Source organism: Python bivittatus, unplaced genomic scaffold (assembly GCF_059951505.1).
Source record: "Python bivittatus isolate LINGU-HERP-01145 unplaced genomic scaffold, Pbiv_v1 ctg000580_np1212, whole genome shotgun sequence".
NCBI classification, from domain to species: Eukaryota; Metazoa; Chordata; class Lepidosauria; order Squamata; family Pythonidae; genus Python; species Python bivittatus.
In genome coordinates this window covers 22,145,199-22,168,536 of record NW_028277087.1, presented here as the reverse complement: position 1 = coordinate 22,168,536, position 23,338 = coordinate 22,145,199, and the positions used below count along the sequence as shown (strand labels likewise).

General features: G+C 39.6%; 1 protein-coding gene and 1 long non-coding RNA gene across 14 annotated transcripts in view; one reads left to right on the top strand and one right to left on the bottom strand.

The window, feature by feature from the left end:
- BRF1 (BRF1 general transcription factor IIIB subunit) overlaps nucleotides 1-14,212 on the bottom strand; it is a 231,271-nt gene extending 217,059 nt beyond the window's left edge. For 2 of the 4 annotated variants that reach the window (XM_088149756.1, XM_088149754.1), the window contains exons 1-2: nucleotides 14,026-14,212; nucleotides 557-631 (exon numbers count right to left, since the gene is read on the bottom strand). In XM_088149756.1, the coding sequence (XP_088005882.1) occupies nucleotides 557-631; nucleotides 14,026-14,212 (262 nt within the window). Of the gene's footprint in view, nucleotides 1-556; nucleotides 635-14,025 lie in introns of all 4 variants that reach the window. The other 2 variants (XM_088149755.1, XM_088149753.1) reach the window with 1 other exon arrangement.
- Nucleotides 14,213-14,371: 159 nt separating this feature from the next.
- LOC107326301 (uncharacterized) overlaps nucleotides 14,372-23,338 on the top strand; it is a 40,103-nt gene continuing 31,136 nt past the window's right edge. For 3 of the 10 annotated variants that reach the window (XR_003085535.2, XR_015797669.1, XR_003085537.2), the window contains exon 1: nucleotides 14,372-14,757. This is a non-coding gene — a long non-coding RNA (uncharacterized LOC107326301). Of the gene's footprint in view, nucleotides 14,758-16,236; nucleotides 16,356-23,338 lie in introns of all 10 variants that reach the window. The other 7 variants (XR_015797671.1, XR_015797672.1, XR_003085540.2 and 4 more) reach the window with 4 other exon arrangements.

The window sequence follows — 23,338 nt, the reverse complement described above, 5'->3', positions numbered from 1 at the left end:
CTCTATTCCTTTTTTATTTCACCTTCCATCCGTCCTATTCTTTGCCAGAATGGATGAAGAATTAGTCCAAAACATCTGGAGTGCCTCAGACTGCCCATTCCACCACCTGGGAAAGACACTCATATTGTGAAGCTACTGAATGCAGCTGCCCTCCATCAATCTGCTCTTGGAAGTTTATTATTCTACTTGAATTCAAGAGATCAAGATTCATGACTCAGCTGAACCAGGTCTATACTGAATGGAAAAAAAATGTTTCAGTCCCAGAATTAAAGTACATCTGACATTTTAAAGTAGTTTATTTGCAAGCTATGGGGACAGAGATGTCAAATATGCCTTGTTTTCCTCCTCTCATTAATTACTATTTGCTGCCGCCAACTATGGTTTTCAGTACAGATTTCTTCCAACTCAATTCACAATTTAAAGGGAGTTGCATAAACCATGCTCTAAAAATATCTACTTCCTCTCTGATACACCCTCCAAAATCATAGTTGATAAAATTTAGCTCTAGGATAGCTTTCTTTAGCAAGGCTAAATAAAAATAAGAATTACAAGTTACCATTTTGCAAAGTCTGTGCCCGCGATTCCTTTCCCAAGTTGACATGAAATCCTCCAACAGTTTGAGTTTTTCCTGCTGCTACAAGAAAAAGAAAAGAAAAAGCTGTCAAATATAACATATTAATGGAAACATTTCAATACATCTTGCCCAGACTCCCTTTTGCTAAGCATTTCAGCCTAACAAACATCAATAGTCCTAGACTCTGAGGCTCCTCTTATGCGATTATGAATCTCAAACTGCTGCCGCTTTTTTTTTTTGGCATCTCTATCAGTCTCTAAAGTACAGTACCAGATCTCAATATATTTTTTGTAAATAAGCTGTGCGTATTATTCACACAAGCACATATATAGCTTGTGTACATGGGCGCCTCAAGAAATAATTTCAAAGATTCATATTAGAATTCTCAAGGGCATACTAAACACTAATTACTATAGTGTTTGAGGGTCTAACTATCCTTCCAAAATATAACCAGCCCTGTTCTGTACTTCCATATCCCCTTAATCCTTCTCTTCTTCCAACACCCCACCCCCGCCGCTTCTGCTTTCATCAGTCCTACCAATCAGACCATAGATTTATCAAGTCCAGCATTCCCATTTCTTGCACTGGCCAATCAGGTATTTCTGGAAATCCAATCAGTGGCATATGAAAGCCATATCTACTTCCCAACAACTGGCATCAGTAGCATACTACCTCTCAAACAAGGAAGGTTCCAACATAATTAAGGGACACTGGTGGGCTTATCCTCTGATTTTAGATGTCATGGCAGTGAATTTCCTAAGAAATTCTTTGAAGGTAAGTATTATACATTATCAAAGCAATCCAAATGGTTTACAATGTTGTTTAGCATTAATACGTCCCTTGCTAGTCTTAAACTAATGCCAATATCTTGTTATCACCACCGTGAAAAGCACAAACTCTTTCCAGATCATAGCCATGAGCAACCCTAGCTGACACTCTTTTCCTCTATCGGTAACAAGGGAATAGCTATTGCAACAGTTTGCCTTAAAGATTTGTTATTTCTGTGATCACATCCATATCCTGCTATTTAGCTGAAATAATTGAGTCATCCTAATTTGAAGACAAATCTGGATGTAAATGCAGGTCTCCCCATCCAAGGTTAACATTATAATAACTAAACTGCTGTCTAGCTCATTTTAAGAATTAGAGCACATTATCTCTAATTTTACAGCATTTTGAGTTCAGCTTTGTTCATCAATACTAAGCATGACATGAATGAGCTACATGCCTGATGGGAGAATAAGGCAGGGCAGCCCACATGGCCCAGCCATCTTGTCAGTGACACCATTAGGAAACCAGCATAGTCAGTGCAGGAGCAATTATGGCAGTAATAATATAACCACTTAGCTGTGGGTAACCAATTTTCATCTACCAAAAACTGGGTCCTAAAATTACAATACTGCATTTTACTGACTGAAGCTCTCAAGCACCTATATTAGTAGGTGGACAAATGCCCCTGGAGTGTTTTTATACGGTTGTTTTTTGTAACCATAAAAACAAGAAAAGCAAATAAAAAGATGTTAGGATGAGTTATTTCCTCTCACGCTGTTATTCCAGAGAACTTAGAACCTTCCATAGAATTGATAGGGGTATGCAAAGCATTAAAAAAAGATGCTTTGCAAATCACATCAGAGGAAGCAAAGTACCCTCCTTGAAGCATTAAAGCAGCCACATTCTTTCAATGCTAGTGTGGTTGCTTTGAAGGGTATACTGGGTGGTCTGCATGTATGTGAATATGCAAATATATTTTGCTAATTTTTAGGCCATTTACAATTATGCATGCAAGCTGTCAATCCAGACTTTCATCAGCCTTTTACGTTAAAAATGATCCCCCTGAAGCTCCCAGGCTATTCAGTATATTTTATTATACTGCAACTTTTTCATCTCTCATCTCCTAAAGCAGCATTTTTCAACCCTGGCAACTTTAACAAACAAGACAGTACATATGTCTATCAGTAAGCAAAACACTACAACATCTGACTTTTTCCATATTCATAATATAGTCTGATAAGACTGCAGAGAAATAGTATTATTGCAACAAAGGAACACTTTTGTGGCACCTTAAAGATTAATGTATTAGTCTATTAATGTTTACAAAATAAAACTATTAGTCTTTAAGGTTTCATATTAATATATAATATATTTAACCAATTGTAAAATACCCCTAGATTTCAGTAACTACACTGGGAAACAATGCAAAATCAAAATATGGCACAATGCAATAGTCTTGGCAATTTACATAAACGGTAAAGATTTTATACATTTTTTCAGTCTCATAAATATTTAGCCTATTGCTATGAAACTAGTCTGAAATTCTAGCTACTGACCAGTAAAAGGCACTACATGATCAGTTTCATCCTTACTGGGGACTCTTCAGGCGTAGATATCCTCCGTGCTAGTTGTTCTATGTTCAACTCTTCAACAGGATTTGAACCCATAGGCCTTGCACTTGTTGACTCTATAGTTCATTCAGTGCATCTTAGTCTGGCTGTCAGTAGCTTGCAGGAAGGTTAGTCTTACAGATGCTAGTATGAGAGCTTGTCGAAAAAGGTGTACTTGCACAGCTTCTATTCTACAGTTATACTTCTAATTCATCTCACAGAACGTCTCAGAGACCTGAACACTAACAATTCCTATCAAGTCAATTTTCACTATATATATAGTGAAGCAAAAATATATATACACACACATACATACACATACATACACACACACACAGCACATACCCAACACCCCTCTTCCAGTCCAGAGAAGCACCATTAAAAGGCAAGTGCTGAAATTCTTGTCCTAATGGAATCAACTTCACAATATAAAAGGGGGATCAATGCAGGCCTAATTCTGAAGTCAGCATTTTCACAATCACCAAAGTATCTTCTGCAGGATTTCAAGTAAGCCTTTACTGCTGTCATGAAGGGTATTAGAAGGAGACTACTCCTGAGGCATGATACAAGACTGACACCTGGAGGAAACCACAAGAGGCACAATGAGAAAGCCAATTATGTTGTGGATTTTCCCTAGCAATATTCTTACATATATACATGACACTACCCATCATGCTGTTCCATTTCAAGGCAAGCAACATTATGCAAACCTTGCAAAAGGAGTTTGAAATAGTATAAACGGGTACACAAAATATACTGAAGCAATGAGACAAGAGAAAAAGAAATGTAACTAAATCTAGTTTATATAATACCATTCATGTTCCTCTCCATACTTTTCTATCCTTTCAAATCATCCTTGCTTCTATCTTATCCCTACACCATTTCACACTTTGCTTGTTATTCTTTAGACGTCTCACTTCTCTCCTTTTTAGGATTTAATTAATCTTACCCAGCCACAACTTCCTCCATCTTCCCCATTCACTCTACCTTTATATATTTTAAAGTTCAATCCAAAGTTATTCTCTCCTCAATGAACTTCTTTTGTACTAATCTGACTTTTGTATCAAATCTATATTCATCACTTGTTTTAACCACACCTTTTAAGTATCCCATTCCCACTGCATTACTTTTTTCTCCAGAAATACTCAATTCTCACTTCCATATAACAAGGTGAAGAATAAAGAAGCAAACTGCATACAAAGGCATTTTTGCTTCCTTTGACAAATATTCATCCCTTTCAACATATACATACTACTCTCTATATTTCTATCAGCATCATATCCATGTATTTTGCTATCTTTAGTAAAATTTCATCTACTTGTTCTAGTTTTTTTCCATTAACATATTACTCGCAAACGTTCATTCCATTTTCCTAGTCAAGCACAACCACTTGGTCATTACTACATTAATATTCAGATCCTCACATATCCTCACTGCATTATATAATCTATCTAACATTTACTACAAATTATTTGGGTTCTTAGTTAACAAGGCAAGGTCTGATACAACAACACATGCACATCATGACCCCAATCAACATACATCTAATGTCATCACAGGGTTTTCTTATACATTTACCCATCAACACATTAAACAGCCAAGGGAAGATCACACATATTTCTCTTGCTCTCAGTTCAATGTTGAAAAAATCACTAAGCATTCCATTTATTCTCTCACATGCTTTATTTACATCATATACCATTTATGCATTCAACAACCAAACTCTATTTCCATACTCATGCCAAACTTTCCATAGTTCAAACTTATTCACTTCATCATTCACTTTTTCTAAATCAACAACTGTACACTTAATTTTCTATCTCATATCCATATATTTCTCAATGTGCTCAGTGTCGTTTCTAAGAAACATACTATTTTTTATTTTAACAAGTATTATAAAACAATAATATTTTTCTAATTTCTCAAAATAATCTTAGCAATACCCTAGGCCTGGTATAGCCATAATTCCTCAAATGTAATCAGATTCCAGAGTTTGGGAACAAAATTTAACATCACATTAACATCCTTAACATTAATTCTTCCCCATAAATCTGTTTAAGCATGTTAAAATATTATTTCAGAAAAATATTAATGATTCACAAGACCAAATCATATCAGCCAATTGACCTCTCAATTTTTTTTACACTGCCAGTGAAGAAAATCTGACATCCATGATTTCAAATACAGTCTTTGGGTGTCTAGTACACTCAAAATAGAACATTTCATAATCTCAAGTCCAATGTAACTGATTTAACATTTTCAAGACTTGCAACCATTGTTGTATTCAGGCACACTTATCACATCACTCAAACTGTAGATGATTTATCATCACAACCACCACCACGATCATTTATTTACATTATAATACATTACAAACAACCACTTCTATATTAAACTATCCCATATCAGGCCAATTCATCCTGATGGATGTTCATTTTGTAATTTATAAAACACGTAAAATCTTATCATCCTGATAAAATAATGATTTCCCATTTTGTCTTTAAGTATGTGAATTTTATCAGAAACCTTCTCACACAGGCAACTGACCAAATCTTATTAATTTTTCAAGTGAAACTTTACCCATATATTTTTATTGGTGAGAAAAAATCAACATTACTGCCAAAAGCAGGTAAATAGTAAGTTACTTGCTTCATAGCTTTTTATTTCTTCCATCAAATATATGTAACAAGCCTACGTGTGGAGAGAGTTCACTCCTTGCTATCCTTTCATTAATGTTGAGATTTTATCATATTCCCACTGAAGATGGAAGAAAATCCCTTTTTGATTACAACACCTCCAGCACCTCCTAGTTACATATAGTATGTGAAATTCTTACAGGAATTACATCGCTGGTATTTAATTCCTGCATTGAAGCAGATAAAAATTCTCCAGATCTCCATAAGATTTGTCATACTGCTCCATCCAACTGCTTACCTCAAACAGACTCTCAAACATTATCTCAACCCTAGTATTCTGTGTCCACCTATGTTTATTTCCAATGTTTGAGTAAATTTTGATATTATATCTTTGGATTATGCAAAATAATCACTCATTTCTCAAAATTAGACAGTGAGTCGTTAACCTCTGTAGATTTTACATTAATTCTTGTTAATTTTCCATTTGTAAAAAAGCACAATAACACCATTCTTCCAACCATCAGGCAGAGATGCATTTTTTGTATATTTAATTTATTCATGTTAATTTATTCAATGTTGATGCCACCCGACTCCAACCAACTCTGGGCAGCTCACAATAATAAAAAGCAACATAGAAACAACAAATTTGTTTCTAGGGGATGCGGTGGCATAGTGCCTTAATGATGCTGGAGTTGCCAGCCAGAAATGGTCAACACTGCAGCGGTTCAAGCCCAGCTGCGCGTGATGGAGTGAGCTCCCATCATTCGTCCCTAGCTCCTGCCCACCTAGCAGTTCAAAAGCATACCATCTGCGAGTAGATAAATAGGTACTCCCATCTCAGCAGGAGGAAACACTGGCGGCGCTCTGCACGGGGGGCAGGAACCGGTGCCAGACCTGCCTAGACGCAATCGGCAGAAAAAGATCGGCTGAGGAAGAAAGCCCGGATGAGTCAACTTCCTGCGACCACCGCTTGTGCAAGATGGGCGGCTAATAAATGTGATGTATAAATAAATAAATAAGCAAGCAAGCAAGCACACAGGAACAAATTACAAAAAGATAATTAAACAATTCACACAGTCACACCAAAAACAAACCAGGAACATACTTAAATATTTCTCCAGTTATGCCATCGACACCTACAGCTGCATTTTTCAACATTCCCACAGCATTTATGACTTCATTTTCATCAGACTTTTCTTGGACACACGTATTTATAGCATTTATTTCAGTTCTACTCTGCAACATATCACTATTATTCCCATACAAATCTCTAAAATGTCCCTTCTAGCATTCCACTGCTTTAGATTTAGCACAAAATAATTCATCACTTTTATTTTTATTTCCATTCACTCTGCTGATTCCCTCAATTGAGAACAAATTTTATCCCCACCACAATCTCTCTGCATTTTTTCTGTCACTTTTAATCTTAAACACTGCTTGCTCTCCTTAACTTCTTTGCCATTTTCTTTTTCTCTATATGCACATAATTTTCCACCAATCATTCTCTTACACCCATTTTCCCAATCCACAACCTCTTTTACTTTGACCTCTTAACCTTTGTTGATATGTATGAGAAAATTCTATTAGTACAGTAATACCTTGGTTCACGAACACTTCTATTCACGAACAATTCGGTTCACAAACAGCACCGTTCGCAATATTTTGCTTCCATTCACGAACTCCACATCGGGTGATGAACACGACCTGCGGCCATCTTCCCTGCTCTGATACGTGGTCGTGGCTTCCTGTAGGCGAGGGGGACTCTCCCTCCAAACAATAACCGCCTCCCCATCCGCCTTCCTGTCCTCCACACCAGAAGTCACCTCAAGCAAGATTAGTGTTCTCTCTCTTCATACTGTACTGTACTGTACTTTGTTTCATATTTTTGTGGTTTAAAAAAAAAAATACATATGGTTCAGAACAGATTAACCTTATTTACATTGAACCTTATGGGAAAATTTGATTCGGTTGGTGACCAAAATTGGTTGGCGACCACATTCGTAGGGGTCAGAACGGATTAACCTTATTTACATTGAAACTTATGGGGAAATTTGATTCAGTTCGCAACCAATTCGGTTCGTGACCAGAATCGTGGAACGAATTAAGCTCGTGAACCAAGGTACCACTGTATATGATACAAGCAATTTACGTTGGTTTTAAGGCTAACTTTGATAAAATAGCAAAGAAGTAATTTGGAAAAAAATTCTGAATGAAAAATGCACAATCAAAATAATGAAAAAAGGTTATCAGAATTGTTCTTCTGTTTAATCAGAAAATATCAATCTGCCTGATTAAGCTACTGGAGTGTGTCACACACAGTTTGTCTACTTTTCTTCGAAACAAGTATTTACAGCAAAGATGCTATGAAGATAAATGTTTAAAACCTGATCCTAAACTAGGAGTAGCCAATGTGATGTCCATATGCAGCCCTTCCCCAATTACCGTGAAACGGCACTTTTTTTTCTTGTTAGGCAAAATTAAGGATAAGAGTGAAGGTAAGTGGAGGCAAACAATTCCTACCCCCACCATTACAGTTTACTCAATGCCTGAAAAATGACTATTTGGATTATTGGGGGGGGGGGTTATTTCAAGGGTGGAAACTGAAGTGATTTGCCTCCCATATGCCTCCTGTTCCCGTGAAAATCCTTAACATTGCTCAAAAAACCCCCCCAAAAAATCACCCGTATCCCTTTCAGTAACATCCTCACATCAGCAGACTTCCACAGCCCTTTAGAAAGTCAAGAGCCTGAATTGCAACCTATAATTCTGTAAATAACGCCCATTCCTAATTTATATTGTAGGGACCTTTGTCTCCAAACACACTGTTGTTGAGAATAGAGCAATATGTGAAATACTAACAGTTATACTTTGCTTTATAACACCTAGTGAAGATGTGATTTTCCTGTTCAAAGAGGCAAAGCAACACTAGATTTCCCCAAGCAGCTCTCATTCTTTTTCAATCAGAATCGACTAAACTTTATCCTCCAATATTGCCCAAGTATGTCAGTATTGGACTACAGTAAGAAGGGTCCATAACCCAATAGACAGTAATTTGTGCTCTTAAAGTCTCACCTGCTTATCTTAGCTTGCAATCACAGTGACATCTGTTTACAGTTCAAACAATCAATGCCAGCTAGTGAGGACAGCCATGCAAATTACATAAATAAATAAAAATGACTGACTTTATCTAAAACTGCCAGTGGACACAGGAATAAAATCTTTTCTATTTTCTTACAATAAAAAGGTGCCATATTCATTTCTGACGTTCTCCCATTCATAAACTTAGACTGGACAACCAAAAAACATTTAGGAAGACAGTAGCAATCCACTGCTGCCAAGAAAAATATATGTAGTCACTACAAGTCAAGTTCAGTTGGAAAATATCTTTACCTTAACAATGATAAACTTTATTATTATTTATTTATGTACTACATTTTTTGAAATGGAACACACTCAAATATTTGGACAAGACACAAAAATAGCTTTAACATTTACTAAGCAGTAGGAAATTAAAATAAATAAATTAGAGTTAACTATGAGATCTATATAGATTGATCTATAAACAGCTGTTGAGGGTTTTGTCCCTTACACCAGGGCTCCTCGACCTTAGCAATTTTAAGATGGGTGGACTTCAACTCCCAGTTGGCTGGCTGGGAATTCTGGGAGTTGAAGTCCACCCATCTTAAAGTTGCTGAGGTTGAGGAACCCTGCCTTATACCCACCCATAAATATGTAAATACGCAAACAGCACTGGCTGACTGAAGTCAGTCAACCTGGAATTCAAAATCGTAAGGGCAAGATTATTTCTGTTTCAATAAAAGGAGTGATTCCAAATATGCCATTAAATCGGAGATGGAGAGCTGAATCCAGTCCAAGCAAACACCAACTACTTCTCTGGATGCACCCCATACAGGAAGGCCTTTGGGGAGAGAAAAACTCTTTCCCTTCTCTAAAATGGAGACTGCCTACCTCTACTGCAGCAAAGGAAAAGCACTGGTACGGTCTATGTGAGTAATTCTAGATGGAAGCATCCGCAAGTAATAGCTCCCTAACAGCCAGTTCTGGCTACCCTATATCTTTTCCCTTCAGAAAGGGTGCAAGGCAACCAAATCAGAACCAGCACACAATCCTAAATGGGAGCACCTATAATTTCGTATCTTGCTATGAGAAAGAAGATCTTCACTTGAGGCACCACAAATCAGAGCTTCTCCATCCTGCATCAAATAATAATACTAAGTGATGCACCTTGAGGAACGGGAGTGGGGGGAGAAAAAGAGTATTAAAAATAGGGGAAATGGAAGCAGCAGAAAATGATCTACTGTAGTAATAGAGCAATATAAATTAGTTATAACAACTTAGACTAACCAAGCATCTGAAACCCCTAAACTATAAAGTAAAAAGATATCTCTCCACAGTTAATAATATTCTGAGTGGGGAAAAGAACAATAAAACAGCAATGTATGTCTTCCCTTATCACATTTTGGGGAACATACATATCTGCCAAATAACCAAAGAATGACTGGAATTTTTTATATTTATACACATGCACAAAAGGAACATAATTTAATATGTATTTTTTCACATCAGTTTTTTAAAATCTAAACCTGGCTTTATATTCTTTATTTCCTTACCAAGATGATGATGAGGATGATTGCTGCATCTTTCAATTAAGATCATTCATCTCTACTGACCAATGGTAACTTAAACTATCACTTAACTAGGAATATTTTGTACTAAGTCAAGAATCCAGTTAAAAGAATTATTTCCCTTCACTACTAAATTTGAATTATCTAGAAACTTCATCTAGAACAAAGAAAATATGCTTAATATACCAGCGTAAGTGTAAAGTGTGAAGTTGAAGAGGTAACACCCACTGCCCCACCCCCATTTCTAAGGCCAGACATAGTCATTTTGTAAAAAAGGGACAGATGACAAGGAACTTCAATGACAGTAAAGAAGCAGCCAAAACCCATTGACTTGAAAAGCAGGGGGGGGGTCCAGAATTTGAATCACAGAACTGAGATAGACACATGACCTTTCAACTATTATATGGGATATACCAAAAGTCAGGTCCTATAGGCCAATCACAATATGTTTTATTTTTTAAAAACGTATTGTGTTTGCCCAAAATTAAAAAAAAAAAAAAGGAGTCATCCACACCATACAGTGTAAGGACTAACAGCCACTATGTAGGACAGACAGGCAGAAGACTAGCAAAGCACACCCATGAACACCAACTAGCAGTCAGAAGACACGATGAAAACTCCTCAATCTCACAACACATGGACAGACTCAACCATAGTTTCAATTGAGAAACTGTCAGCATCTTAGACCAAGCTAAATCCAAAAACAAGAATGAATTCCTGGAAGCTTGGTATTCAGACAAGTCAGCCATCAACAGGCACATAGAGATAAACAACATTTACACACCATTCAAAAGAGACAAAAAGGAAACAAAAAGACTAGAACACCTCCTCACCAGCAATCAACACCCAGATAAGCAGAGATTAACACCAGAATTAACACCAAACAATCAAGCAGTAAACAATATCTAATCAAGGAACTACCAACTCAGACAAACAATCAAGCTGTATACAACACCCTAATCTAGGAAAACAGAGGGGGGAAAAAAACCTCCCCCACCAACACTGACAGGGCAAACTAGTGTATATAAGCAGAGAACAAACCCCATTCCCATCTAGCACTGAAGATGTTACCTAGTTGGGTAAGGAAACATCTGAAGAAAACAACCAAGCTCATAGAACCCCACGGACTTTATTCTTTTTTCAGAGAAAATATTACTGCACTTAGAAATGTTCAGAGATCATGCATCAAACAAGTAAGGAAGTGTTTAGAGGAAAATGGCAACCAATTTGAACATTTCATGTAATTTACATAATAAATTTTCTACGGGGCCTGACTTTTGGCACATCCTATATACAGTAATACCTTGGTTCACGAACGCTTCTGTTCACGAACAATTCAGTTCGTGAACAGCAGCGTTCACAAATTTTTGCTTCCATTCATGAACTCCGCATCAGGTGATGAACACAACCTGCGGCCATCTTTCCTGCTCTGACATATGGTCGTGGCTACCTCTAGGCGAGATCGTGGTCGCAGACAGACACTTGCTGTGAAGCTTTTTGGTGTCACCTCAACCAAGGTTAGTGTTCTCTCTCTTCATACTGTACTGTACTATACTTTCATATTTTTGTGGTTTAAAAAAAAAATACATATGGTTCAGAACTGATTAACCTTATTTACATTGAACCTTATGGGAAAATTGATTCGGTTGGCGACCAATTTGGTTGATGACCACGTTCGTAGGAGTCAGAACAGATTAACCTTATTTACATTGAACCTTATGGGGAAATTTGATTTGGTTCATGACGAATTCGGCTCACGACCAGAATTGTGGAACGAATTAAGTTCATGAGCTGAGGTACCACTGTATACTCCACTGGGTCTGAAGGAAATGCAGCTTTGACCAAAGGCAAAATGCATTGAAGAAAAGGAAGAGAGTCACCCTTTCCCTCTCTATAGCTCTGCTTTGTTATATTTTTATTTATTCAATGTATTTATACACCATTTTGTCACTGAATCCTTCATAAAGCAGTGTATAGAATTTAAAAAATACATACAAATGCAAAAAAAATATACTAATACAAAACAGACAAAATACAAGAAAGCAGAAAGAAATAATGTAATAATGATCTTAAGCAATTCAATCACACCATCATGAGCTCTCAAATATAGCTCCTAAATTATGCAACAATCCATGCTTAATTTCTATCGGATAAGTACTATACTCCAAAACTGGTGCCACAACAGAAAAGGCATCCAATCTTCCCAACTGAACTCAAATGAGTTTCTACTGCGTGTGGCAGACCCAAGACAGCCTCTGATGGTGAATCCAATAGTTGAGCACTTCTATATAACAGAAGTATTCTCTCCAATTGGTCCCAAATTGTTTATAGGTTAACATCAAAATCGTAAATGTTATCTAGTAGCAAATCAACAGCCAGTGCATTTCTTTCACCAATCATGGTGTTGCCTCTTTTTGCTGACACTTGGGCCTCTGGCCTCACATACTTACTCCTTTCAGGGGAATGCAACTCCTTCAGAGTAAGCAGCCCCTGATTTCATGAACCCAGAAACCACTTACTTGTGGGATCCTTGTCTTTTCAGTTCCAGCCCATCTCTGCATCAAGCTACTGGCCAAGGACCAGCAAAACCTCCTAATTCAGATGTGCCAGAGAAATATAGCTGAGACTTATCAGCTTATTGATATCCCTGCTCCAAAACTCCCAATGATTCCTTCCATATTCAGGATTAGCTCCAAACTAGAATACCTGGGATATAGTCATGTACAAAGAAATGCTTTCTTTGCCTAAAACTGTGGCCCGATATGATGTTTCTCTCTCCATGGACTTACTCGCTGAAGGTCTTAGCTAAACAGTCATCTAGATATGTAACATGATGTGCAACTAGAAAAAATGTTCAGTGCCGCAGGAACTACTCTCTGCCATGCAACTTCAGCTGCTATATTCATATATGCAAGCGATCCAATAAGAGTAAAACATCACTGTATATCCACTACTTGTAGTAAGCCATAACTGTAATTTATTTCATTTCTCTGCCCAGCTAATATCACAAACTACACATCTCACAGGTTCCTACAATACAGTCATTCTTCCAAAATCTATTATAAAACTAGCAGGCAGTGAAAGAAAGGGATGACAGCCAAATGGGGCAAGAAGGCACCCACAACTACTATGACACTAATTATGAAAAGGACAGGTGTCATGTTAAGAGAGGGCTCTTGAGGGCCAGATATATTGGACTTTTCCATTTTCTTCAGCAGAGATGGGGCATCTGAAAACAGGCATATCCCTCCTACTCCCTTCTGGAGCAGGGCTTATCATTCTTCTGAGTCTACTTCTTGCAGGACAGGATAGCCCCTTCCCCAGATTTGGTATAACAAGCCAGAGAAAGAGCTCAGAGAAGGAAGTCTGAGGAAAGCAGGAATCAGGGCGGCTATCAGAGGACCACAGATGACCAGCTGCAAATATGGCTGAGGCCAGAGAATCAGGGTGGGCCCAGTGTGCCTTCTTTATAAGATGTAAATGGTTACCCAAGTTACAAGGCAGCTCCTCGTGACATGAGACCTGTCCTTTTCACAATCAGCGGCACAGAAGTTGTCTTCTTACAATATTACAGCCGATTTTGTCATCCCAGTGCCTCGCTTTTAAACTGAGTAAATCCTGCACGAGGCACAGAGTGAGTTTCCCCGGCACCCACGTGCCATTCCCTGCTCTCGGGAGCAACGCCACGGCCGGCCGCAGCAGCGGCAGCATCGGGCCGCCCCTCCCTCGGCTGCCCACCCGGCGAAGCCCGGCCCCGCCTCCCGCCTCCTACATGCGCAGGCCCGCACCGTCGAGGGAGACGAACTGCCCGACTGCCGAGGAGCCTCCGCCGCTGTTCTCCACGAACTGCACCTCGGAGACGATGATGTTGTCCTCCAGCACCGAGCCGCATCCGGTGCACACGGCGTCACCCCGGGCCGAGTCCACCTCGATCTCGGAGCCGCCGCAGGCAGCGCACACCCGTCCGCCCGGCATCTCGACGAGGGCGGCGGCGACCGCAGGCAGGCAGGGCCGAAGCTTCTTCCCCGCGGCGGACCGAGCCCCTCTCCTCGCGCTCGGCTCTACCGGCAACGGCGGCTTCTCGCGCTGTTCCTCCTCCACGCAGGCCTGGCTCAGCCGCCCATTCGCTGCCGGAGGAGGAGGAGCCGCGGCTCGCAAACACCGCCCCTTCTCGCGAGGCCTGGTCGCTCGCTGCCCCTGCGAACCTGCACCTTCCGCGGCAGTGTATCCTTCGGGGACGCCGGTCTGCCCCTGGGCGTTGGGGCTTCCGGGCTTGGAGGTTCCCCGAAGGCCTGCCGAGCCCCGGGCGCTGCAGTTCACAAGAGCTGGTGCCGCCAGTAATTCTTCCTCAGCCGTTAGGATGCCCCAGGACGGGTGGTTTGGCGGTAGGAGGCTGAGGCTAGTTCCTCCTCTGATTTTCCTTTCGGCCCGGCAGCCGGGATGACCGACGGATTTCCTCATTTACTACAGGGGTCAGTTCAGTGAAGCCAGAACAACAGAGAGTCCTGAGTAGGTAAAGGGTACGTTTCTTTAATCAACAGTGACGTGCAACTTGTATATGGAGAAGATTGAGACGCGCATGTAGTCCTGTCTGATGTAGCCATCCCTGTTGGCATTAAGATGTGGACTACAACTCCCAGAATTCCCCAGCCAGCATGCTGCTGCAGACCACCCATCTTAAAGCTGCCAAGTTTAAAAAACTTGGCTCTATTGTGTAATATTTACACTGACCATACGTCCGTTATTATAAAGGACAATCCTTTATTTCAGAAAGCTGTCCTTTAGATTTATTTAATTTTATTATTTGTTTCCTTGGTTTTGCTCTTGAACGTTCCTTTGTAAAGCAGGTACAAAAGTTATAAACTTTTTTTTTTAATCCTTATGAACTTCTTTCAGGTTTGCCCTTTTTTCAGGTTTGTCCTTTATTTTTTCCAAGAAAATATGGTCACTGTAGTAATATTCCATTGTGGTGGTACTGGATATGCCAGGTTTTTGACGGCAGGAAGAGGAAAGAAAGAGGCTGAGGCCTGAAGATCAGCCTCACTGTGTTTAAAGATATGCTGAAGCTATTTATTTATTTGTTTGGCATATTTAGATAAATATTTATATTTTTTTATAAATAGTATATGGTATGAATATAATATTTATATAACATTTGTATTTTATATTTATATAAAATATAAAATCATTGACAATTCATGGAAAAAAATCTATCTTTGTGGTCGCTAGGAGTTGAAAATGACTTGATGGCACATAATCAATATTTATAGACCACCAAAATAGCATTCAAGAAATTATTTTCACTTGGGCCACATTGTGTAATATTTGGCCACTTTCACATGAGAACTCTGCACCAGTTTGAAAGAAGGTCTGGACCTTTGGGACCCCACAACTTTGGCTGAGTTTGAGAAATGAGCCAATTTATTTCCAGCTCAGCTGTTGTGTGTTGAACCCACATTAAAAAAAAATAGACTTTTTTTTTTTTAATGCTGATACTCTTTGGAGTTTGTGGACTGTTTCCGCATCTGCAAGAACTCCTGCCTTGCCATATTTTCCCAGCTCCTCATACTAGCGTCATAGTTTTTCAAAGAGGAAAGTAGTTTGTTAGATTTGCTGCTCCCCCTCATAGGAACCACTCTTTTTTGTACAACCATTATTTATCTGTTGAGAACTCATGACTCGGCATTGGTTCTTTGTGAGTGTGAGGTTGGTAGACAAGATACTCGCTGATTATCTTCAAACTACTATTGAGAGATTAGAGAGTGGAAGCAAAGATATGGAAAAGCCCATGTTTATAGTGCCTTTCCTGAACCGTTATTTTTCCATATTCTAGGAAAATATTAAATATTCAAACAAGGTTAATACAATTTCCACATATTTGTGTTATACCATATTAATCTCTTGAACAAAACTTTTTTATATATACAAGAGTGTGTGTGTATGTATCAAATTATTTGGGACCACAGACAAGCTGAGAATATTTCCATTTTTCTTCCCAGATTCTGAAAAGGTCATCCCACTGGGTCCTTTTTCCTTGTCACAAAGAAGGAGTATTTACCACATCTTCAGTCCTATTTGTTCTTATTTATCCAAAGACTCAGGACACAGAGAAATAAATGTAGGTTAATAATGTTCAGTATTCACTTTCTGAACCAAAAGCTTCATTCATTCCTATGTGTACAGGTAGTCCCCAGTTTAAGAACAAGTTCTGTTCCCAAGGTCTGTCCTTAAATTTGTATGTAAGCCGGAACGGTATTATTGTATAATACTGTATAAGTGATATTGCGTAATTAACCTGAACCATTGTGTATTTAACTCGAATCATTGTGTATTTAACTCAAATTATGCTACAATAGCTATGGGTCATCCATAAACCAGGCGTTCTTAACCTGGGGACTACCTGTATACCGTTTCAACTCAAAATCTAGCTGGCCAGGTTACATTTGGATTCCAGAATAGTGAAGGATACACACCAAACGTGATACTTTTTTCTGTGTAATGGCTCCAAAGCGCTACAGTTCCCATCTTTTAAAAGTTCATCAATCAGCTGGCTGCCCATCTGCCCAGCTTCCTAATATCCCCCATTTCCTTGGAGTGAGCCTTCAGGGACCGCTTTCCAGCATCTGCAGTATTATTACCCCCTCTCCCGTATGAGACTGTTCCATTTAAAATTATGTTTAGCCCTGCTCTGCCCATTCAGTCCATCATATCTTCATCGGGTTTCATATTCATCAAAAGACTTAGAGCCCTGCTTTACTTTACTGACAATAAAATGTTTGGGATGCAATCTCATACCGTTTCTAACAATATTAAGTTGATTCGTATCATCGCTAAAGCAATTACAGTGTCATATTTTATTCTGCATTCCCGGGATGTTAAAAAAGCAAGTACCATTCTTTTTATAAAGCCAAGATGGATCTTAAGCTGTGTTATACAACTTTCTAGCGCATTCTAGGAGGATATCAGGACTTAATGGTCCTGTCTATCAGCCATCTCTTAAACTTTGTTGGTTTAATTCTGGAAGTTGAAGTCCACACAGCTTAAAATTGCGGAGGCTGAGAAACACTGGTCTAGACCCAAGGCAGTCCACAAGTCCCAGTCCCAGGGTCATAAGCTGAAGATCCATTTGCAGTGGAAGGAGTCGGGAGAATGAAACCATAAGAATGCAGGTCAGGAAGCAGGAGACTTGTTTCCAACAAGGAGCAAGCCCCAGAGCAAGGCTCTGGCTGCTATATAGCCAGGATTATTGGCCTCGCTTAGGAGTTCTTAACTGGCACTGTGTTCAGACAGGTGGCACTCACTTCTGATTATCAGAATCAGCCCCCACTTGTTCAGAGCTAGTCATTTTCCCAGGAACAGCTTCTGGTGACAGACTAGCCATTGTTTCCTCAAATATAGGTCGACAGTCCTTCAGATTCTGCTCTCCAGCCTCAGAATCTGAGAGTATTTAAAGACAAGAATATTTAAAATGGAGGCCCAGTCTCAAAATCACGTAGCACTTTAAAAATGCTAGGAAATAAGTACTGAACCTGAAGTATTGTCTCAAGAAATGCACAAGCTCCTAGACCATTCTTTTTCAGTGTTGCATGGTACTTCTTGTGAGTGTGGATTGTTTTAATTTGAGGTGATTCAATGCAGATTTCTGGACTTTTGTGTTGGACTCATAGCTAGGATTAGCTATAACCAAGTGCAAGAAGTCTGCTCTGGCTGGTTCTATACTCTCTAGGACACTTGAAGTATAAATGAAATTTGAAAGTGATTGGCAACATTTTTTGGAATAAAACTCAACATGTTTAGCCTTGTTAGTAAGAAATACCCCAGCCTTAGTATTTTGCCCACATATGCTGACTGAAGGAGGCAAGTTGCTTAACACTCTCATAGGCTGGCATTTCACACACTGTTGTTGCAACGGGAGATTATAAAGTGCGTAAGTGATCATCTTTCTCCATCTGCAAGGCCCTGCTAGTTGCTGTAGAAATGGGGTCCAGCCTCTTGGCAGTGGCAATTATGAGAATTGTTCTGCTACCCACTTCTTGAAATTTGTTACCCCACATAACCCAGACCTTAAGAAGCAAATTCTACCCAGGAATTGCAGTTGTTTAAATTGAAAGTTGGCACTTTTGTGGCTTTAGAGGATTTTCACAGAGATATTCATTTAAAGCACCTAAAATCAATACAAATCTAGTCTGCTAATAATTGCTAACTGACTGGGGGAAGGTGGATTGGGCTTGTTTCACTGTCTTCAGTAGCTGCCTGGTAGGGAAGGGAAGGGAAGTTATTCCCAACCAGAAAGAGTAACCCATTGACTGGCTGGGGAATTCTGGGAGTTGAAGTCCACACATCTTAAAGTTCCCAACGTTGAGAGAGACTGTTCCAGACTACAGTGGTACCTCGGGATACGAACGCCTCTACTAACGAACTTTTCGGGTTACAACCAGCTCTGGGCGCAAAAATTTACCTCGATGTGCGAACTCCGCCTCGGGGTACGGTCATTTTTCCCCCCTGACACGTGGTCTGCGGCCATTTTCCCGCCGCACCATGTGGCACCCGGCCGTTCTCACACCGCACCGCACCCGGCCATTCTCCTGCCGCACCGCACCCGGCCATTCTCCCGCCGCACTGCGCCCGGCCGTTCTCCCGCCGCGCCCGGCCGTTCTCACGCCGTGTTGTGCCGCGCCCGGCCTTTCTCCCGCCATGCCGCGCGGTGCCCAGCCTTTTTCCCACCACGCTGCGCAGCCCCCGGCCATTCTCCCGCCCCTACCGCGTGGTCCGCGGACGCCAGAACGGATTAACGGTAATTACATTGAACCTTATGGGAAAATTTGCTTCGGGGTGCGACCAAATTCGGAGGGCGGAACGGATTAACCGGATTTACATTGAACCTTATGGGGAAATTTGCATCAGGTTATGACCCACTCGGGATACGCCCAGAGTCACGGAATGCATTAAGTCCGTATCCCGAGGTACCACTTTAATAGGTACCTATTAAAACAGCATTTGCTCTTGTAATGATAGGAAGCAGACAGCAGAGGGAGCTAAATCCTTACTTTTGTTTCAGAGCACTTATGTAAACAAAAACAACTTTTGAAGTATTGATTTTTTTTTTTTAATCCGGTCTTATTTTTTATAAATAACTCAAGGCAGCGAACATACCTAATACTAAATAGGGAAGAGAGAGGAAAGAAGGATCAAAATTGGGGTGGGGGAACCATCATTTCCACTCCCCTAATTGCCTGTCTCAAAAATGCCTGCCCAATGTCCATCTGGAAAGTGCCATGCCAAGGATGACGCAAAACAGAACAGCAGCTCCAAGCAGATCTTTTCCTATTGGTTGCAATGGAATTAGCAATGTAAAGGTTCAGTCCTCTTTATGTGACAGTCCCTAACATTTTTTGAAGTCATAAGCAGGGCCAGAATATGATTAGTTAGCAAACTGCAACAGAGCAAGCAAGCAGTCAGTATTGAGGGGGCAGGTTTTGCTTCCCAACTTCCATTAGGAGTTTAAATTTTGAAACAATTTTACTGGAATAACTGAGGATTAAGTTTAATAAAAGGAATCTAGGATTTCATCCTTTAAATTCTAACTCTTCGGTTAGGTGTGATGCAAGTAAATTGGAAGGAGTGTGGAACAGGAACCTAATTTTATGTGAGTTATTCTGCACAGCACATTGGTGGCTCAGGAGAGGAGAGGGAAGGGAAGAGACAAAGGACCTTGCACTCATTCACACCCAGGAAGAAGATAATCATAGAAAGGGGTGGGTTTTTTTGTTTTTTGTTTTGGTTAGGTTCCATGAACCTCAATATTTCTTTGGGTATAAAAAAATGAACAAACCAATCCAGAGTTCTCACTTGAGGCACAAAATGACCAGACTCAGATTATCCTACTTTGGACACATTATGTGAAGACCCAGCTCTCTAAAAAAGGCTCTAATGGTGGGAAAGGTGGAAGGAAAGAGAAGAAGAGGGCGACCAGCAGTAAGTCACAGTTACAGTGATGATGGGTGTGCCACTGGAAGACCAGGTTAGAGACAGATTGTCATGGAGAACATCTATCAATGCAGTCACAAGCAGGGAAAGGTCTTAGATTCAGTCCTAATCAGGCGTCTGAATCTTCCAGACAGCAGTCATCTTCATAGGGAGCAACAGTCTGGGAGGCTCTGGCAAGCACAGTCCTGCCCTCCACCGTGCATGCGAGTCCAATCACACAAGAAATGCATACCCAAATAGAGTCCTGATCTGACCTTTAAGAAACCCTTTTGAGGGGTGCAAAAAAGGTTCCTCCAAGTAGGAAAAGCATCTGCAGAGGCTGCAGAAGTCTGGAAAATACGAAAGAAGAAATGTCTGGTATATTTATGATAAGTCCCAGAGATCTGCTTGTGTATTTAAAATTCAAGTTCTTTTCTGAAGATAAATGACAGCAATGATTGGAGAGAAGTTGCCTTGGTTTGCTTTGTAAAAAACAGCAAATTTGCTTACTGGCAAAGTTATTCCAGGCGCAGATTTTATATGTGTGTGTATATGTGTGTGTTTTTAAATAAAATATAATGCATGTGTGTGAGATGTAATAATGTGCTCCAACATGTGCAACTTGTCAGGTTTTTTTCTCTAGTGTGCCCCATAAGTATCAAATACTGAACAGAGGTATTAGTGAGGTTTGAATTTCTGGATTTAATTTCTAAATCCCATATTACTAAATCCCAACACTTGATTTCTGGTGTCTGCCTGTATGTGTATGTTTTAAATTTAGAGTCACTGGGTTGGCTGATTTCATATTTTAAACAGTCCATGCATAGCACTGATAATTAGATTATGGATACCTAACTAAAAAAAAATACCACACTTTTTGGTCTACCAATTCATTCTAAACCAGATCACTGGAGTTCAGTGCAATGCACAAAATATGCAAGGAGGGGTGGAGCCATGCTTTTATATATTTTATTGTTTTTATTGTAATATATTATGACATTATCAAAAGTGGTTCTTTTGTTTGTGACTCCTGAGCAAAGCAGCAGGAGACTCATATTAAGCTTCAGAAAAGAGTTTTGCTCCTGACTCACTTTCTCCTGTTAGAAGGATGATTCATTCTCAGATGGAACCAGACCTCAGCAAGTTACATGCTTCTACAAGAATGGCATACCCATGTTAGGAGTTAAAACTTCACTTCCCTGGAGATAATATAGCCTCCTCCCTGGGCAAAGGTTTAGTTTAGCTGAGGAACTTTGATAAACAGCCAGTCTTGACTTCATGTATACAGAGCCACATTCTTTATTACAAATTTTAAGCTTCTCCTTTTCCACTGTTGTCCATGTTCTGAGTTGCTATAAACTCTTGCCTAGCAAATTTTAAATGATTTTGCGCAGAGAAGAAAAGTAACATTTTGCCAATTACATATGGATTTCAGGAGCAAGGTCATGGGTTAGCAAATGTTCCACAGCTGTTTTTTGTGCTTATTATAAACATCCTTTATGAAGCAATTGTAGACTAAATGCATTTGTCCATGTACAATGGGGCAGGCATTATTCTTTATCCCCAAATGTTAGTTATAACCTGACTAAGCCAACACTAATGCTTCTTACCATAGTCTCCATCTATGACTGACTTTAAATAAGCAGTTCTCATGACTGAAACGCTTTGCCTAAGTTTTGGACTTTCCTGCATCTTCCCCGGCCCTTTCTTTTTGCACCATCTTATTTGATAAAGAGCTGTGAAGAATGTGATACACACTCTTGTACAATTTTCATTAATGTCAGTGGAATTATCGATCAACTATATATGTGGGACATTTTTTTCTCTTCAATAAACAGGGCTATCATTGTTTTCACTTATTCAGTATTTTGATTGTCAGATTCTTTAGGGTAGGTTCACTACCTGAAGTGACAATACCAAGAGTTGTTTGTATTGTACACAGTCTAATATTCCAACTGGGGCAATTTTTCCATATTTTCTCTTTCCATCTCAAGTTGGATATACAAAGTTATAGGTCAGCGGGTATGTTAACCTTTTGAGCCCATCTGTTTCCATCCATGTGTAACATGGATGTTATGCACATCATATCATGTCATGCACGTAGATATTTTGGGGTTGTGCTACTTTGATGACATTTTTAAAGTTGGGTCTGCAACAAATTTCTGCATTTGATTTAGTCTCTGGGATCTTTAGTACTTGCTCTTATTGCACACTGTATTGCTCAAAGCTTCTCTGCTTCTGATTTTCTTAGTTTCCATATTTAACAGCTATAAATCAGCATTGGTATAACTATGGCATTGAAGGTGTGTGCACTTGATTTGGTGTTTTCCATCTGTTGTAGGATAGGTTTTATTCAGTTAGAGCACAACATTGATGTGGGTTTTTTTGTATACTATCACTTTTGGTCCTGATTTCTCACCTCCATTTCTGCGTTGCCAAAAGCTGCCTTGAGAACCCATTCAAGGCTAATCATGCAGTATATCTGAAGAAAATGTCTGGAAGGGTTTGGCTGAGTTTGCACAATATACAGAGCTACAAAGTATCTTATTGCATTAGTGCAAGCTCAACATGTATAGCTGGCTTTTAATTCACTGCATTGTAAAGGCCCAGACAATTAAGTTAATTGAGTAAATCATGGTTAATACAAATTTAATAACAACAACAATAATAATAGTAAGTTAATCATGCTTTTATGCCATCCTGATAGTACACTTACCATAATGCTCTATCTTGGATTACCTTCTCATCTCTTGGCAGGATTTCATACAAAAATGGAAGTGAGGTGCAAACAGTGGCAGATCATAGAATTCAGCCCAAATTCTATTATGCTCTGGTATTTTCTGTAGAAGATGAAAATTTAAAACAAACAAACAAACCCTTTCTTGGAGTATCAATATTCCTTGCCCATTTTAGCATTTTTTTTTCCCACTCATGCAGCTCCTTGTAAGAGTTCACACATCATCTGGTCCATAATTCTTAGATCAGCTCTTTAAGGCAGGATAGGCAACTTGAGACCCTGAATCAGATTTCTTACCTTCCTTGGCTTAAAGTCAAAACCCCCGTGCAAGCAGTCCTTCCCAACTCTGGCAAGAGTAATCATCTGTTCCTTCCCAGACATCCCAAAGCAAGGAGGAA